This window comes from Sarcophilus harrisii, chromosome 1 (genome assembly GCF_902635505.1).
Source record: "Sarcophilus harrisii chromosome 1, mSarHar1.11, whole genome shotgun sequence".
NCBI classification, from domain to species: Eukaryota; Metazoa; Chordata; class Mammalia; order Dasyuromorphia; family Dasyuridae; genus Sarcophilus; species Sarcophilus harrisii.
The window spans coordinates 427,994,811-428,009,211 of NC_045426.1; the positions used below are offsets into that span (position 1 = coordinate 427,994,811).

General features: G+C 37.0%; 2 protein-coding genes across 10 annotated transcripts in view; one reads left to right on the forward strand and one right to left on the reverse strand.

Annotated features, from left to right (window-relative positions):
- The window catches only part of PIGN (phosphatidylinositol glycan anchor biosynthesis class N), a 194,825-nt gene extending 191,702 nt beyond the window's left edge, over positions 1–3,123 (reverse strand). For both annotated transcript variants that reach the window (XR_004230913.1, XM_031946172.1), the window contains exon 1: positions 3,066–3,123. The gene's annotated coding sequence lies outside the window, so the exon portion shown is untranslated. The remainder of the gene's footprint in view (positions 1–3,065) is intronic.
- Positions 3,124–3,226: 103 nt separating this feature from the next.
- The window catches only part of RELCH (RAB11 binding and LisH domain, coiled-coil and HEAT repeat containing), a 125,963-nt gene continuing 114,788 nt past the window's right edge, over positions 3,227–14,401 (forward strand). For 3 of the 8 annotated variants that reach the window (XM_031946164.1, XM_031946166.1, XM_031946167.1), the window contains exon 1: positions 3,229–3,991. In XM_031946164.1, coding sequence (XP_031802024.1) covers positions 3,466–3,991 — 526 coding nt within the window. In that variant the 5' untranslated portion in view covers positions 3,229–3,465. Of the gene's footprint in view, positions 3,992–14,401 lie in introns of all 8 variants that reach the window. The other 5 variants (XM_031946165.1, XM_031946169.1, XM_023495939.2 and 2 more) reach the window with 3 other exon arrangements.

The window sequence follows — 14,401 nt, forward strand, 5'->3', positions numbered from 1 at the left end:
TAAGCTTTTAAAATACTGCTGCACTCCACCCCCAAAAAAAGTATGCTGAAAGACCTGGTTAATATTAAAAGTTACTAAGAAGAAAAAAATTAAGTTTTAGTAATTAGACTAAAGATATTATAGGTCAGTAATTTTTACTATTAAGGATGTGATGCTTTGACATCAGTCACTAAACACAATTTCTGTGTATTATTAATAAATCTGGCTTTTGCAAGAGTTAATGTGGATGAAAGCCACAGCCAGATATTTATATGGTGTTTATATAAGCATTGGACTGGGTGTCAGCAAGATCCTGACTTTGAATTCTGCCTTCCTAGGCAGAATGATCCCAAATAAGACATTTAACCTCTTAAACTCAGTTTTCTCATCTATAAAATGGCATCTACTTAATAGGACTGTTGTAAGGTTGAAATGAGATATACAGTATCTTGCAAATCTTAAGTATTATATGTGGTGGTTGTATTATCATCCTCATCCTCATCTAGTTACAGAAGCTAAATGAGTTTGTTCTTCTTTAATTGGACCTTCATATAGTTATAATGTAACAAAGGGGTTAACCTAAATAGAATTATAAACCTACAAACCCACATTGAAAGCAAAGTATGCAGGATACTTCTTTGGATTTTCTTTTCAACCAGTTTAACAAGAGCATTTTTAATATTCTTTTGGCATTTGAGGCCTTAAATAATTTCCTAATAACCTCACGATTACAGACAAAATGGTACAATGGAAAGACTTTGAAATCTGATATCAGAAGGCCTTGGTTCAAATGCAGACTGCCAAATACTACAAGTGTAAACTTGTGAATTTCATTCACCTCTCTGAACCTTAGCTATTTCTGTTACACAAAGAAAGGGTTAGAGCAAGTGGATTCTATAGTTCCCTTCCTAAAAAACATTCTAGGAAGGAACTTCATTAATCAGTGATGACCTATCTTCCCAACTGATTGACCTCCTTGATATAAGAACTGAAGTAATCTTAGAAATCTTTAACTCAGCTGGCTGCTTATTTCTGTCCCCAAATCAGTTTAGACACACCTTTTCCAAACTATTCTTCAGTTCTCAAAGTATAATATCTGATGATACTGTTTTGTTGCTTACAATGTCACTTATTTTAGTTTTTGCCTTTTATGAAAAGAATCATCAATTAGGTAATATTGTAAGAAGCAGACTGAATTAAGAATAATTCCTCCTTCTTAAAAAAAATATTTTTAGCTAACTACTAGTTCTATATCCCAAAGAGATTTTTTTTTTTTCAAACAAGGGCAAAGGACTTATTTGCACAGAAATATTTATAGTAGCTCTTTTTTGCCATGGCTAAGAATTGGAAATCAAGGAGACACTTATCAATTAGGTGAATGGCTGAACAAGCTGTGGTATAGGATTGTGATGGAATATTATTGTTATAAGAAATTATATATACCCCACATATCAGTGAGGTAATTTCTGAAAAACCTGTAGATTTACATGAACTGATGCAAAGTGAAGTAAACAGAACCAGGAGAATGTTGTATAGAGTAACAGCAGTATTGTATCATGAAGAATTATGAATGATTTAGCTAATCTCAGCATTATAATAACCCAAAACAATTCCAAAGGACTCACAATGAATCATGGTCTTCACTTCCAAAGACCTGATAGTCTGCATATTGAAACATATTGATTTTCTTTCCTTCTTGCTTTCTATCTTTTCTTCATTTTTTTTGAGTCTCTCTGTACAAAATGACTAATATGGAAATATTTTACATGATTGCATATGTTTAATTTATATCAGATTGCCTCCTAGCTCAGGGATGAGGGAGGGAAGGGAGGAAGGAAAAAAAATTGGAACTCAAAAAACTTTTTTAATGGTAAAAATTGTTTTAATATGTAATTGAGAAAGTAAAAAGAAATTTTTTTTAAAGATTACTGGTAACTCTCATTGGATGTTATAGAAAGAGATATATAGTATAGGGCAAAATTTAGCTTTAAAAATTGGTAGTTAACAGCTTTCACCGAGTTCCTAATATTATTACCTAGTAAAAAGCTTCAATTTAAATGTGACAATTTACTGAGCACATAGCAAAGGCAGGAAGATGAAGCTTGGAATCAGGAAGATTCATCTTCCCGAGTTCAAATACAGCCTCAGACACTGAGTTACCGTGTGACCCTGGATAAGTCATTTAACCCTATCTGTCTCAGTTTCCTCACCATTAAATGTGCTGAAGAAGGAAATGGCAAATCATATAAATATCTCTGCCAAGAAAACCTAAAATGAGGTCATATTGAGTTGGATATTACTGAACAATAAAATAAATCATTTCTCGAAATATTTAAAAAACCCAAAATACACTGGATTGCAAAGAAAATTCATTATATTGAAATGATATAGAATTTATGTAAAATCACATTATACATTAAATGCATAAATTACTTAGGATTATATAGGAAACACTGCATTGAAAAAGTCCATATTTTATGTTTATATATTTAAAGTTAAATATATAACATATATGTTATATATTAATTTTTAGATGGAAATATCAACTTCCTCAGTAATCTTGTTTTGCACCTTTTAAAACATTCTGAGAAATGGCATACACAAAGATATATTAAATTAAGTTCAGAAACCCTGGCCCAGGGTGACAAGGAAAAGTGTGGCACCCAGCCGTCCAGCAGTTGGATTCCCGAGACACCTAGATGGTACCCGGCGACTTAAGATCGTCAGCCGATGCACCTCCTGACCAAACAGGAGAAAATTGTATCTCGGGTCCAAAGCTGCGGGAAGAAGGTGGGAGGCGGAAAGCCCGTCTGTCTCTTCCCCCTCCCCCCTCCCCCCAATTCCCCCAGCCCCAGGCTCGGAGCGCGCAGATGCTCCCGGAAGCTGGTCTTTCCCGTGGGCAGGGGGCGGGATCCCAGAGCCTGTTGCTCCGCACGTGGGGAGATGCCCATGCAGGCATCTAACATTAAAGAAACGAAAGCTATCCGAGCAGTAACCTCCCGAACCCAACGACCCTCCCGTAAGGCCCCTACAAAAGGACCGTGCCGTTCCAAGACAGTCACAGCCGCCCCAGAATCTGGACCTACCAGCAGGTTGACGTTCTCGCGATACTGGGAGCGCTGTCCCCAGCACCTTCCCTTCTCCTCAAGCCAATCCTGCTAAAGAGGGGGCGGTTCTCAGAGTGTGAGGGGCGGAGGAGAGGGACGTTCGGATGCTATAAAGCGAAGGAGCGGGGGTGGCTGGGAACGCGACTATCTCCCACTTCCCGCGAGAGTCGGGACCAGGAAGACGCCTGCGGACCCGGGCCGTGGAGCAGTTGTTGTTACCCGTGCCTCGGAGGCCTCCGCCGTGGCTGTGGAGAACTAAGACCCGGGCGGCTGGTCCGGAGGCGGACCAGGTCGGAGCGGCCCCCCCGGGCCCGCGACAGCATCAGGCGCGGCCTGTCACCGTCAAGCGGGGAGGAGCCGAAGCACCTGACAGATTAAGATGGCGGCGATGTCTGCGGGAGGCGGCAGCGGCGGCGTGAACCCGTTTCTCAGCGACTCCGACGACGACGACGACGAGGTGGCGGCGGCGGCGGCGGCGGCCGATGAGGAGCGGCGGCCCGGCCTGCGGTTGGGTCCTGGAGGCGGCCCCGACCCCGGCTCCGGAGGCTCCTTATCCCCGCAAGACCCGATGGCCGGGGCGGGCGGAGGGCGGCCGGGGGTCCCCGGGGGTGAGGCGACCTCAGCGGCCGCTTCGGGAGAGCCTCCGGTCCGTCTGTCGGTGGACGCTATCGCGGCGCAGCTGCTGCGCGATCAGTTCTTGCTGACGGCCCTGGAGCTGCACACGGAGTTGTTGGAAAGCGGCCGAGAACTGCCTCGGCTCCGGGACTATTTCTCCAACCCGGGCAACTTCGAGCGTCAGAGCGGGACCCCGCCTGGAGTGGGAGGCCCGGGGATCCTCGGGACAGCCGGAGCGGGGGGTGCCGGCAGCCGGGAGCCAGGCGTGATGCCAGGCGGGGGACAGCTCAGTAAGTGGTCTACCCTGCTCTTTTAGCTACAATCTAGGGTGGGGACTTGAGTGACAGCTGAGGATGGTTTTGTATTTGGTGTTTTGCATGTAAGGGACTGGGGGCAGTGAGAGGCTGAGAAAGGAAGAGAAAATTTACTTAGGACCTTACCCAAAGGTTTATTGTTGTGAAACAATTACGTCCAAATCACACTTAATCTTTCTATCTTGGCTTTCTTATCGGTTGGGGGAGGAACAAAAAGGTCTAGGGAAACCTTCCAGGTTAGCAAATTGGTATCTAATTTAACATCTTTGTTTTTGTATTTTCAATCCCTGATCGTCATTTCATGTATTTCCACATCAGGAAGGAAAATGTTTTACAGGACAAGGAAAAGTAATTCCATATATGACTGATAACATAAAACAAAGCTTTTGAGACTTAGATTAGTTTTTAAAGATCATCATAATCCTTGTTTTTAAAATTGCTTCATAATTGGTTTCTTTTTAAGCAAAAGCTGCCTCCACCCAATTCTGTTAATAACTTGGATGTTCTTAAAGTGATGAGAATTGGGAAGTTCAACAGAAAGAGAGTATGTGTGTCCATCTCTAGGCACTGGAATACAAAGTAGAAATATATAGTTGTGGGTAAGGACTTTGCACTCTAAGGGAATGAGATAAGTAAATTATGATGCAAGTTATAAGATTATCTAGGAAAAGTCAAATAAACCTTAGAAATTCAAGAAAGGTGGAATAACTTCTAATTACAGTCACATGGAAATTGGCACTTCATAAAGTTGGATAGATTTTAGGATCATATGAGGGAACCATAGAGATAATTTACAAATTTTCAAATCTTAGCTGGAATGGGGCAAAAGGGAGTGAAATCGAGACATTTGTATTCTATGCCTACAACGAATGGAAGCATTAAATAAGAGAACAAAGACAAGGAAAGAAATAAACATTTGTTAAGAACCTGCTGTATGCTAGGAACTTTACAAATATCTGATTTGATCATCAAGATAACCCTGAAAGGCCAGTATTATTATTATCTCCTTTTTATAGTTAAGAAAACTGAGGTAGGTAAGTGACTTGGCCAGTCTTTGAATCTTAAGTCTTCTGATCCCAGGCCCAGTCGTCTGTTCAGTTTCTGTGAAGTGAAATTCAGTTTGGGCTATAAAATTAAATCTGAGATAAGTTATTGTAGATCTGGTTATCTGGTTTATATTTTTATCAGTTTTTAGATAACAAATTTATACTTTGTATTATTTTGGCAATGTTGTTAAAAATGAAAACTTCAAATAGAGAGAATAGGTAAGAAACTATTAGAGTAGCCTAGGGAATTGAGGATAAAGATCTGACATAAAATTGAGGGAGTCAAAAGGAAAATGCATCTGTGCTGGATATTACATTTACAATCAGTAATATTGGATTGATTGAATATGGGAAGAGACAGTCAAGAATGACTCAAGTGTTTGAGCCTAAGTGACTGATAAACTGATGGTGTTTTTAAGAGAAAAGGGAAATTAGGAGGGGGTATATTTTGTAAGGAATATCATCAGTTTTGTACTTTTTCAGTTTTAAGATGCTGACTGGCTGGCTGATCTAGTTGTCAAGTATTAGGCTCCTTCTATGTGTCAGGTACTGCTTGATACTGGTGACTCAAGTTCAAAGAATGAAACAATTCCAACTTGTCCAGAGTTTGCATTCCAGTGGGAGAGAAAACAAATACATCTAAAAATATATACAACAAATACAAATTGACAGCTATAAATCCACACAAAATAGGTAAAATGAAGAGTACTTTGGGAGGGAGAATATTAGTAATTGGTAGAAATTAGGAAAATCTTCATGTAGAAGATAGTTTTTGAGTTTCGTCTTGGAGAGGTCTTTTGAGGTATTGGTAAGAAAGGGAGCACATTTAAGATATGGAAGACAGCTAATGTGGAAGCACAGAAATGGGAGTTAGAGTGACATATATTAGAGTGATAATGTAATTTTGGGTAGAACTCAAGAATTCCAGAGTAATGTCCAAGCAGGTTAGAAAGAGTTTGGAACCAGGCTCTGTAAGACTTTAATGACTTGGACTGGAGTGTTGATAATTTTGAGATGGAGAAAGCAATGATGTCTGTTATAACAATATTGGTGAGAGAGGATGAGAGCTAAGATAGTAGCTGAATGAATAGAGAAAAGAGATCAAATATAAATGATGTTGTAAAAGGAGAAACTCCAAGTTTTGGCAACTGAAAATATGGAATGAAGGCTCGATGAAGTAATAAACCCGGAATCAGGAAAGATGTTGGTACATCTGTATAAATAGAGAAGTTTGAAACAGAAGAAGGCTTTGGAGAAAAGATAATAAGCTCATTGCTGTAGCGGACAATATAAATATTTCGGCTTTGTATTCCAGTGCCGAGGACAAAGGAGAAATTTAAAAATATATACAATTGCTCAACCTTCCAGTTCTCATCAGTTTGAAAAAAACTAATTATTTCACAGAAAACATAAAAGGATTGGGTGGAGACAATAAGGTCTTATAGTTCACTACAATAAGTCTTGCTTAAAAAAAAATCCAAATAGGAAACATGAAGGCCATTTTTTAAAAAAAGAATGGTGATGATCTTAAAGCCTCAAAAGCCTTTATTTTATGTTGTTCAGTCAGCGGTGGAATTACTTTTTCCTATCCCACAAAATATTTTCATTCTTGATATTGAGATTGATGGAATGACAGTCAATGATTGGGGGGAAAAAATAAAGATGTTGCATTTGAGATGTCTTCAGGACATCAAGTTTGAAATATCTAATAAGCAATTGAGTAGTTGGTTATTTGATATTTGAGTTCAGAAGAGATAGTAGGGTTGTAGATCTCAGTCACCTATAGAGATGAGAAAACCCGTCTCTCATGGCTACACCCATGGGAATTGATGAGATTATCCAGAATTTACAGAGTGAAAAGACCTAGGACAGGACCTTGGGGAACCCTCAAAATTAGGAATAAATGAATAAATGATGAATGAACTGGAAAGGGAGTCTGAGAAGAAGCAGTCAGACAAGTAGGGGGAGAACCAAGAGAACTATGTTAGGAAAATCCAGAGAGGAAAAAGTATGAAGGAGGAGGATGGTTAGCATTAGACTGAGAAAAGACCAAGATTTGACAAAAGTGCACAAGTACATTTGGAGTGAGCAGTTTCAGTTGATTAATAAGATCAGCAGAAGCTAGATGGCATAAAGTTGAAAAGTGAGTAACAGTAAAAGAAGTGAAAGGATCTAGCATAGATAGCATTTTCTAGGACTTTGGCTGATAAAGGGAGATGAGATGTATCACAGGAACTTAGGCTTAGTCAATCTGTCAACAAATGTTTATTAAATTCCTGTTCCCTGCCTGACATTGTGCTAAGCATTGGAGATACAAAGAAAGGCAAAAGACAGTCCTTCCTCTCAGTTACTTCATGGTCTAATGAAGAAGGCAATATGCAAACAACTATGTACAAATGAAATATATGCAGCATATGTGAGGGAGTGGTGTAATCTCAGAAGGAAGGCATTAAGGATTGGGAAAAGAATGTTGGACTTTGGTGACTTAAAAAATACTCCATCAAAGAAGCTGATGAAAGGGAGAGATTTCCAGACATGGGGGAGGAGAAATTAGCCTATGAAAACGTTTAGTCAAAAGATAGAATGTGTTATGCAGCAAAAAGCAAGGAAGCCAAAATCAAAAGTATATGGATGGGAGTAAGATGTAAGAAATTTGGAAAAAATTGTAAGATTTGCTACATTACAAAAGACTTTGAAAGCTAAACAAGATTTTCTCTTTGATATTGGCAGTAATAGGGAGGCACTGGAGTTAAATAAAAAGGAGATATTATCAGACTTGTCTTTTAGGAAGATTAACTGACAGCTGAGTAGAGAGACTAGAGGAGGGAAAACCAACCCAGGAGTCTCTATTACAGTAGTCTAGGGGATGGGTCCTTATCCCCTATATCAAAATGTGATAGCAGTATTAAAAAGAGAAAGGAGCACTTATAAAATATAATATGGAGATAGAAATGACAAAACCTGGTAACTGATTGGATATGGGAAGTGAGATTAAAGGATCCTTTGGAGAATGATAAGTTGAAGGAAGGATGGAAACAGATCATGAGTTCAATTTTTGAAATATTGAGGTTACATATCTACAGGGCACTTAGTTTGAAATGTCCTTTAGGCAGTTAGTTTAGGGAGAAGTGATATTGGAGTTTGGAAGAGAGGTTAGGGATCAACAAGTAGGTCTGAGAATCATTTGTGTAGAGCTAATAAATTAAAACCATGGAATGTGATGAGATCAACCCAGTGCAATAATATGTAAAAAGAACAAGCCCTAGGACTGAAGTTTTGTTTAAAGGATGAGAGAGTTTAAGTCTGATTGTAGGAAGGAATCAGTTAATAGAGGAAAGTTTGAAGATTCAAGAAAGATGGAGTTTGAAAGAGTATATAGTCTTGTATCGAAGACAGGTGGAGAGATATGATTAAGTGCACTTGGAAACCAAGGGATCATAGTGGATAGAATGCTGGGCCTGAAGTCAGGAAGATCTTTGTTCAAATCCAACCTCATTCACTGATTCCTGGACAAGTCACTTCATTTCTACCTCAATTTCCTTAACTATCAAATGAGGATAATAATTGTCACATATTTCATAGGCTTATTATGAGAACCAAATGAGATTAGATTTTCAAAGCACTTCTCAGAGTACTTGAAAGGTAATAGACAATTAATTCTTATTGCCTTGTCTTCCTTAACTTTAGATAGGGGTTTGCCTGTAAGAAGAGCTTCCTTTTTTTGGAACTGGGGGGAAAAAGAGGAAATGGAAGATGATATTTGGAGATTTTGAGATAAAGATTCTCTGTTTTAATATTGTTGTCCAGTCAACTAGCCTTCTTTCTCATACATAAAGAATTCCATACCCAACTCTGGGTGTTTTATAGGCTGTGCTTCATGCCTAGAACGCACCCATTCATCACCGCTGTACCTTTGGAATTTTTAGTTGCCTTCAAAATTCACATTAAGGACCTCCTCTTGCTATGAAGCAGGGGTCCTCAAACTTTTTAAATAGGGGGCCAGGTCACCGTCCCTCAGACTGTTGGAGGGCCGGATTATAGTAAAAAACAAAAACTTTGTTTTGTAGGCCTTTAAATAAAGAAACTTCATGGCTCTGGGTGAGGGGGTTAAACGTCCTCAGCTGCCGCATCTGATCCGCAGGCCGTAGTTTGAGGATCCCTGCTATAAAGCCTTTACTTGACCTCTTCCCCAACCTCTACTACTATCCTTTTGAAATTGATAGAATTATTTTGACCTTCTGATTGAAAGTTAACAGTATTGCAGTATATCTTTTTAGTTCTTCAGTTCTTTAACTGAAAATGAATCAGCAGTCAGTAAAATAAAATACTGACTTTAAAATTCCAAATGTCACTAAAACCGGAGAGAATGATACAATGAAATTAGCTTTCCTATCCCTTAATATATATAGTCTTAAAATTTAAATATTTGATTTAAAAATTAGCCAGATTTTATATTGAGACTCTAGGAAATGTCCAAATTCTTAGTCTTGGAAATCATTTTCTTATATGTAAAACTGCAATCACTGACATTTATTTACAATAAGATTCCACTTAATATAAATGCATTTATTTTAGTACAAATGTATGAAGACTTCCATTGAAACCATCTTGAATAAATAAAAGCTCTTAAAGCAGAAATTTCTGACAAGTGTCTACTGTTGTAAAGCAGAGAAAAACACTTTCTTCATGGCTTTCTCACTATGTTAATGCCATACTATTTTAAGCTCTGAAAAAGCTGGGAAAGGAGTTAGCTGGGGCTAAATTGATGAGATATTTGCATATTTCCTGGCTTATTCCAAAGGATAAGAAGACACCTTAGAAAAACCATTGTCCTGGGAAAATGCAAAACAGTTGAGAAAGAAAACACTTTCTTCTTTAATATATTTTACTTAGGAACCAAATAAATGAAAATAGTAAAAAACCAATCACATGATTTATCAAAAGAATCTCTAAAATCTTTAAAAATCTATATATTTTTAGTTATTTTAGTTATGTCCAATTCTTTATAACCCCTTTTTGGTGGTTTTCTTGGCAAAGATACTGGAGTAGTTTGCCATTTCCTTCTTCTGCTCATTTTACATATGAAGAAACTGAAGCAAACAAGGTTAAGTGATTTACCTAAGATCCCACAGCTAGTTAAGTGTCCAGGCTGGATTTGAAGTTGCATCTTCCTGATTGCAGATCCAGGGTTACAGGTTGCTGCCCTTAAAATGTTTTTTAACTACAACTAAAAAATTTGTATATGAATGCTGAAGAAATTAATTTTTCAAAACATTTTCTCCAAAGCAGGGTTTTACAAGTTAGTATTTTTGCTGTACTAAGAAGAATAAAAAAATAGGGTTTTTAGCAGAAAAAGTATTTTGTAAAATTAACAAAAAGGAAATGAAATACAAAACAGTATCAATTTCCCTAAATTAACCAAGTATAATACAGCAAGAAATGTTTTTTTTTTTCCTGCTACAACAAAAGAAACTTTATTTTGAAATAATTTTTTAACATGGGTACATGGAAAAACTTCTTTAGTTGGCTATGTATGGAAATAAAAAATAATAAATAACATTTGTACAACAGATCTCTTAACATTGACAATGCATTGGCAAACAAAGTAGACTTAACTACATCAAGAAATCTTGATGGGAATTTAAAAAGTAATCTCTTTGCCCATGAACATTTTTTAAGCACTTCTAAGTGCCATGCTAAATTCTGGAGATGAAAAGAAAAGCAAAAGATGGACTCTATTCTGCTGTGAAGGAATTCAAAATCTCCTGGAGGAATACTACAAGAAATATGTACGAACAAACCTTATGTTAGAGAACAGGAAGTCCAGAATTAAGAGGTTATTAGAAATGGTTTCTTGGAGAAGATGGAATTTTAGCTGGGGCTTGAAGAAAATCTGAGAAGTTAGGAAGCAGACATGAGAAGAAAGCTTTCCAGACCAAGAAAATAGGGGGAAAACATGCAACTGAGAAATGAAATGTCTTATTTGAGAAATAACAAAGAAATCAGTGTCATTCCTATTAGAGTGGGGGAGAAGGGAGTGACTTGGTCAATACCCAGTCTTTCATGAAATGGAGGAGGGAAGGATTTGTGGCAGGCAGATTGTCAATTTCCTTTGTCTATAATATTAATCTTTTGGAGGTATGTAATATATTAAATGAGGTTCCTAACTGATATTTGTTTCATACCACCATCATATATATTTAGACTGGTGCTCAACAAATACTTTTAATTAAAGTTTTCTAATTGAAGATGAAATTGCAGGTAAGTCAGAACAGTTTCCAAATCACATTCTAGTTTTTCTACCATTTAAATTTCAATTAAGGTATACAAAGATATTTTTATCTCAATCTTAAAAGGAGCAACTAAACTGAATGCTAACATTCTACTTGAGTAAGGTAGTTAAACTATCAGAGCATAAGTAATCTCTTGGTAAATCTCACTATATAAATAACATAGAGTTATTAGAGATCATAATATTACATACTAATTTCCTAAAAGATGAAGAATATTTGATAACCTCTTAAAAAGTCTGGTCTAATAAAGGGTTGGGACCTACAAACAAAATGCCCATCAGTTGTGAAATGGCTAAGCAAATTGTAGTACATGAAGTGCTTGGAATACTCTGTCTTTAAAAAAAATGGTGAAAAAGAAGAATACAAGGGAAACATGGAAAGACTTGGAGGAACTTATGCAAAGTGAAATAAATACAGACAAGTCAGTGTACTTTCAGTAAACATTTATTAAGTGCCTATTTTATTCCAGACATTTTACTTAAGTGCTGGGGATAAAAAGAAAGGCTAAAAACAATCTCTGCTTTCAAGAAGCTCACAGTCTAATGGGCAGAGACTGTGTGAAAATAACCCAAGTACAAACAAGCTATATATATACAGGATAAATTGGAGATACTCGATAGATAACCAAAAAGCGACTATATTAGTCCATGTCATAAGGTGATGAAGGCCTATACTACTATACTATGGTCAGAAAAGATAAGTAGGTATATTCAAAAGAGATTATGAAGATAGAATTAATGGAGCTTGGCAACAGATTATGTGTATGTGTGTTTAAGATAGATGTTCACTAGCCTGTTGAATGTAAGTTTGGAGGTTAAGACTAGATAAGTAGATATTCAGAGCTGAAGACTGAAATCGTGGGAACGAATGTCACTAAGAGGAAATAATGTAGGAGGAGGGCCCTGGAGTGCCCTGTGAGATACCCACTCTTACTGATCTAACCTTTTTTTTTAGTTATTGAAAGCTATATTGAAAGATAACACCGGGACGGCTAGGTGGTGCAGTAGATAGAGCACCAGCCCTGAAGTCAGGAGGACCCGAGTTCAAATCTGATCTCAAGACACTTAACACTTCCTAGCTGTGTGACTCTGGGCAAATCACTTAACCCCAATGGCCTCAGCCAAAAAAAAAAAAAAGAAAGATAACATCAAGTTCTTCAGCTTTCTGGTTCTATTTAAAATAAAGATAAGTTAAATACTTAAATATTTAACTTGTCTCATTTTAACTATCTCATTTTAAGTTGAGGTCATAGGCATGATCTCATGGTCATATGCTAAAAACCTTAACAAAGACTTCTTCATTTGTTCTCTACATTTTGCAGTTAAAAAAAACTGACAAAGGTCTTCACAAATACTAAGACTAATGATGCAGTTAGGCAGAAGAGGTTAAACTCATTGAATCAGTAGCCCTCATTTCAATAGCTTTCTGTAGTTTACAAAGCACTTTTCTTTAACCCTTTGAACTAAGTGCCACGAGTATTAGTAGCACCATTTTACTGATGAGGAATGAGATGTCAAGGGATTAAAGGATTTCCCCATAGTCACATGGCTTTTAAGTAGCTGATCCAGAACTTGAACCCAGGTCTGCTGACTCTGAAGTCTAGAATTCTTAAAAATCTTCTAAGGTTCAGATTAGTCTAGATGTAAATATACTATAGACCAGATTTCTATCACCTAGAGCTGAGCTTCTTAACTTTTTTTTTTTTTTTTTTGGTTTATTTTAGACCTTACTGGCTGTCTTTTAAAGCCTATGGATTCCTCCTCAGAATGTTTTAAATGCATAAAATAAAACACAGGAATATGAAATGAAACAATTTTATCGAAATGCAGTCACCAGAGTATTTTTAAAAAACAAGTTCACATATCACAGCTTAAAATGTTTGATCTAGCTAGAGTTTATTAAAAACATTATTTGAAAAAGCAGATGATAAGCAACTAAGAGAAACTAGGGCCCTCAAGTTAGGGAGACTTGACTTCAAATTCATAATCATAAGTGTGACCACTTAATCCCTGCTCAGTTTCCTCAATGGAGGAAAAAGGTGGAGAATAAGTGAGATAATATTTGTGAAGTAATTAGCACAGTGCCTGGCACATAAATCTTCTTTTTTTTTTTTTTAATTATTATAGCTTTTTATTTACAAGTTACATGCATGGGTAATTTTGCAGCATTGACAATTGCCAAACTTTTTGTTCCAATTTTTCCCCTCCTTCCCCCTGATGGCAGGTTGACCAATACATGTTAAGTATGTTAAACTATAAATTAAGTACAATATAAGTATACATGTCCTAACAGTTATTTTGCTGTACAGAAAAAATTGGAGTTTGAAATAGTGTACTATTAGCCTGTGAAGGAAATCAAAAATGCAGGCGGACAAAAATATAGGGATTGGGAATTCTATGTAATGGTTCATAATCATCTCCCAGAGTTCTTTCACTGGGTGTAGCTGGTTCAATTCATTACAGCTCTATTGGAGCTGCTTTGGTTCATCTCATTGTTGAAGAGGGCCACATCCGTCAGAATTGATCATCATATAGTATTGTTGTTGAAGTATATAATGATCTCTTGGTCCTGCTCATTTCATTCAGCATCAATTCATATAAATCTCTCCAGGCCTTTTTGAAATCCTCCTGCTGGTCATTTCTTACCGAACAATAATATTCCATAATATTCATATGCCACAATTTATTCAGCCATTCTCCAATTGATGGGCATCCACTCAGTTTCCAGTTTCTGCTGCCACCTAAATCCTAATAAATGCTTTTTTAAAAATCTTTATTTTTTTTAGAAAACTTTTCATTTCATTCTGGAAGCCTTACCTAACTCAGATGCATAGAATCTTAAAATTTGAAAGAGTCTTGAGGAGACCATCTAATCTTACCTAGTACCTGAGCAAGAATACTCTACAACTTATCTACCAAATGGTTACATAATAGCTTTGACTAAAGAATTCCAATGAGGGAGAATTAACTGTTTGAGAAGGCAGTTATTCCCTTATGGATAGTTCTTATATATATATATAATATATATAGTATAGAGCTTAAATATCC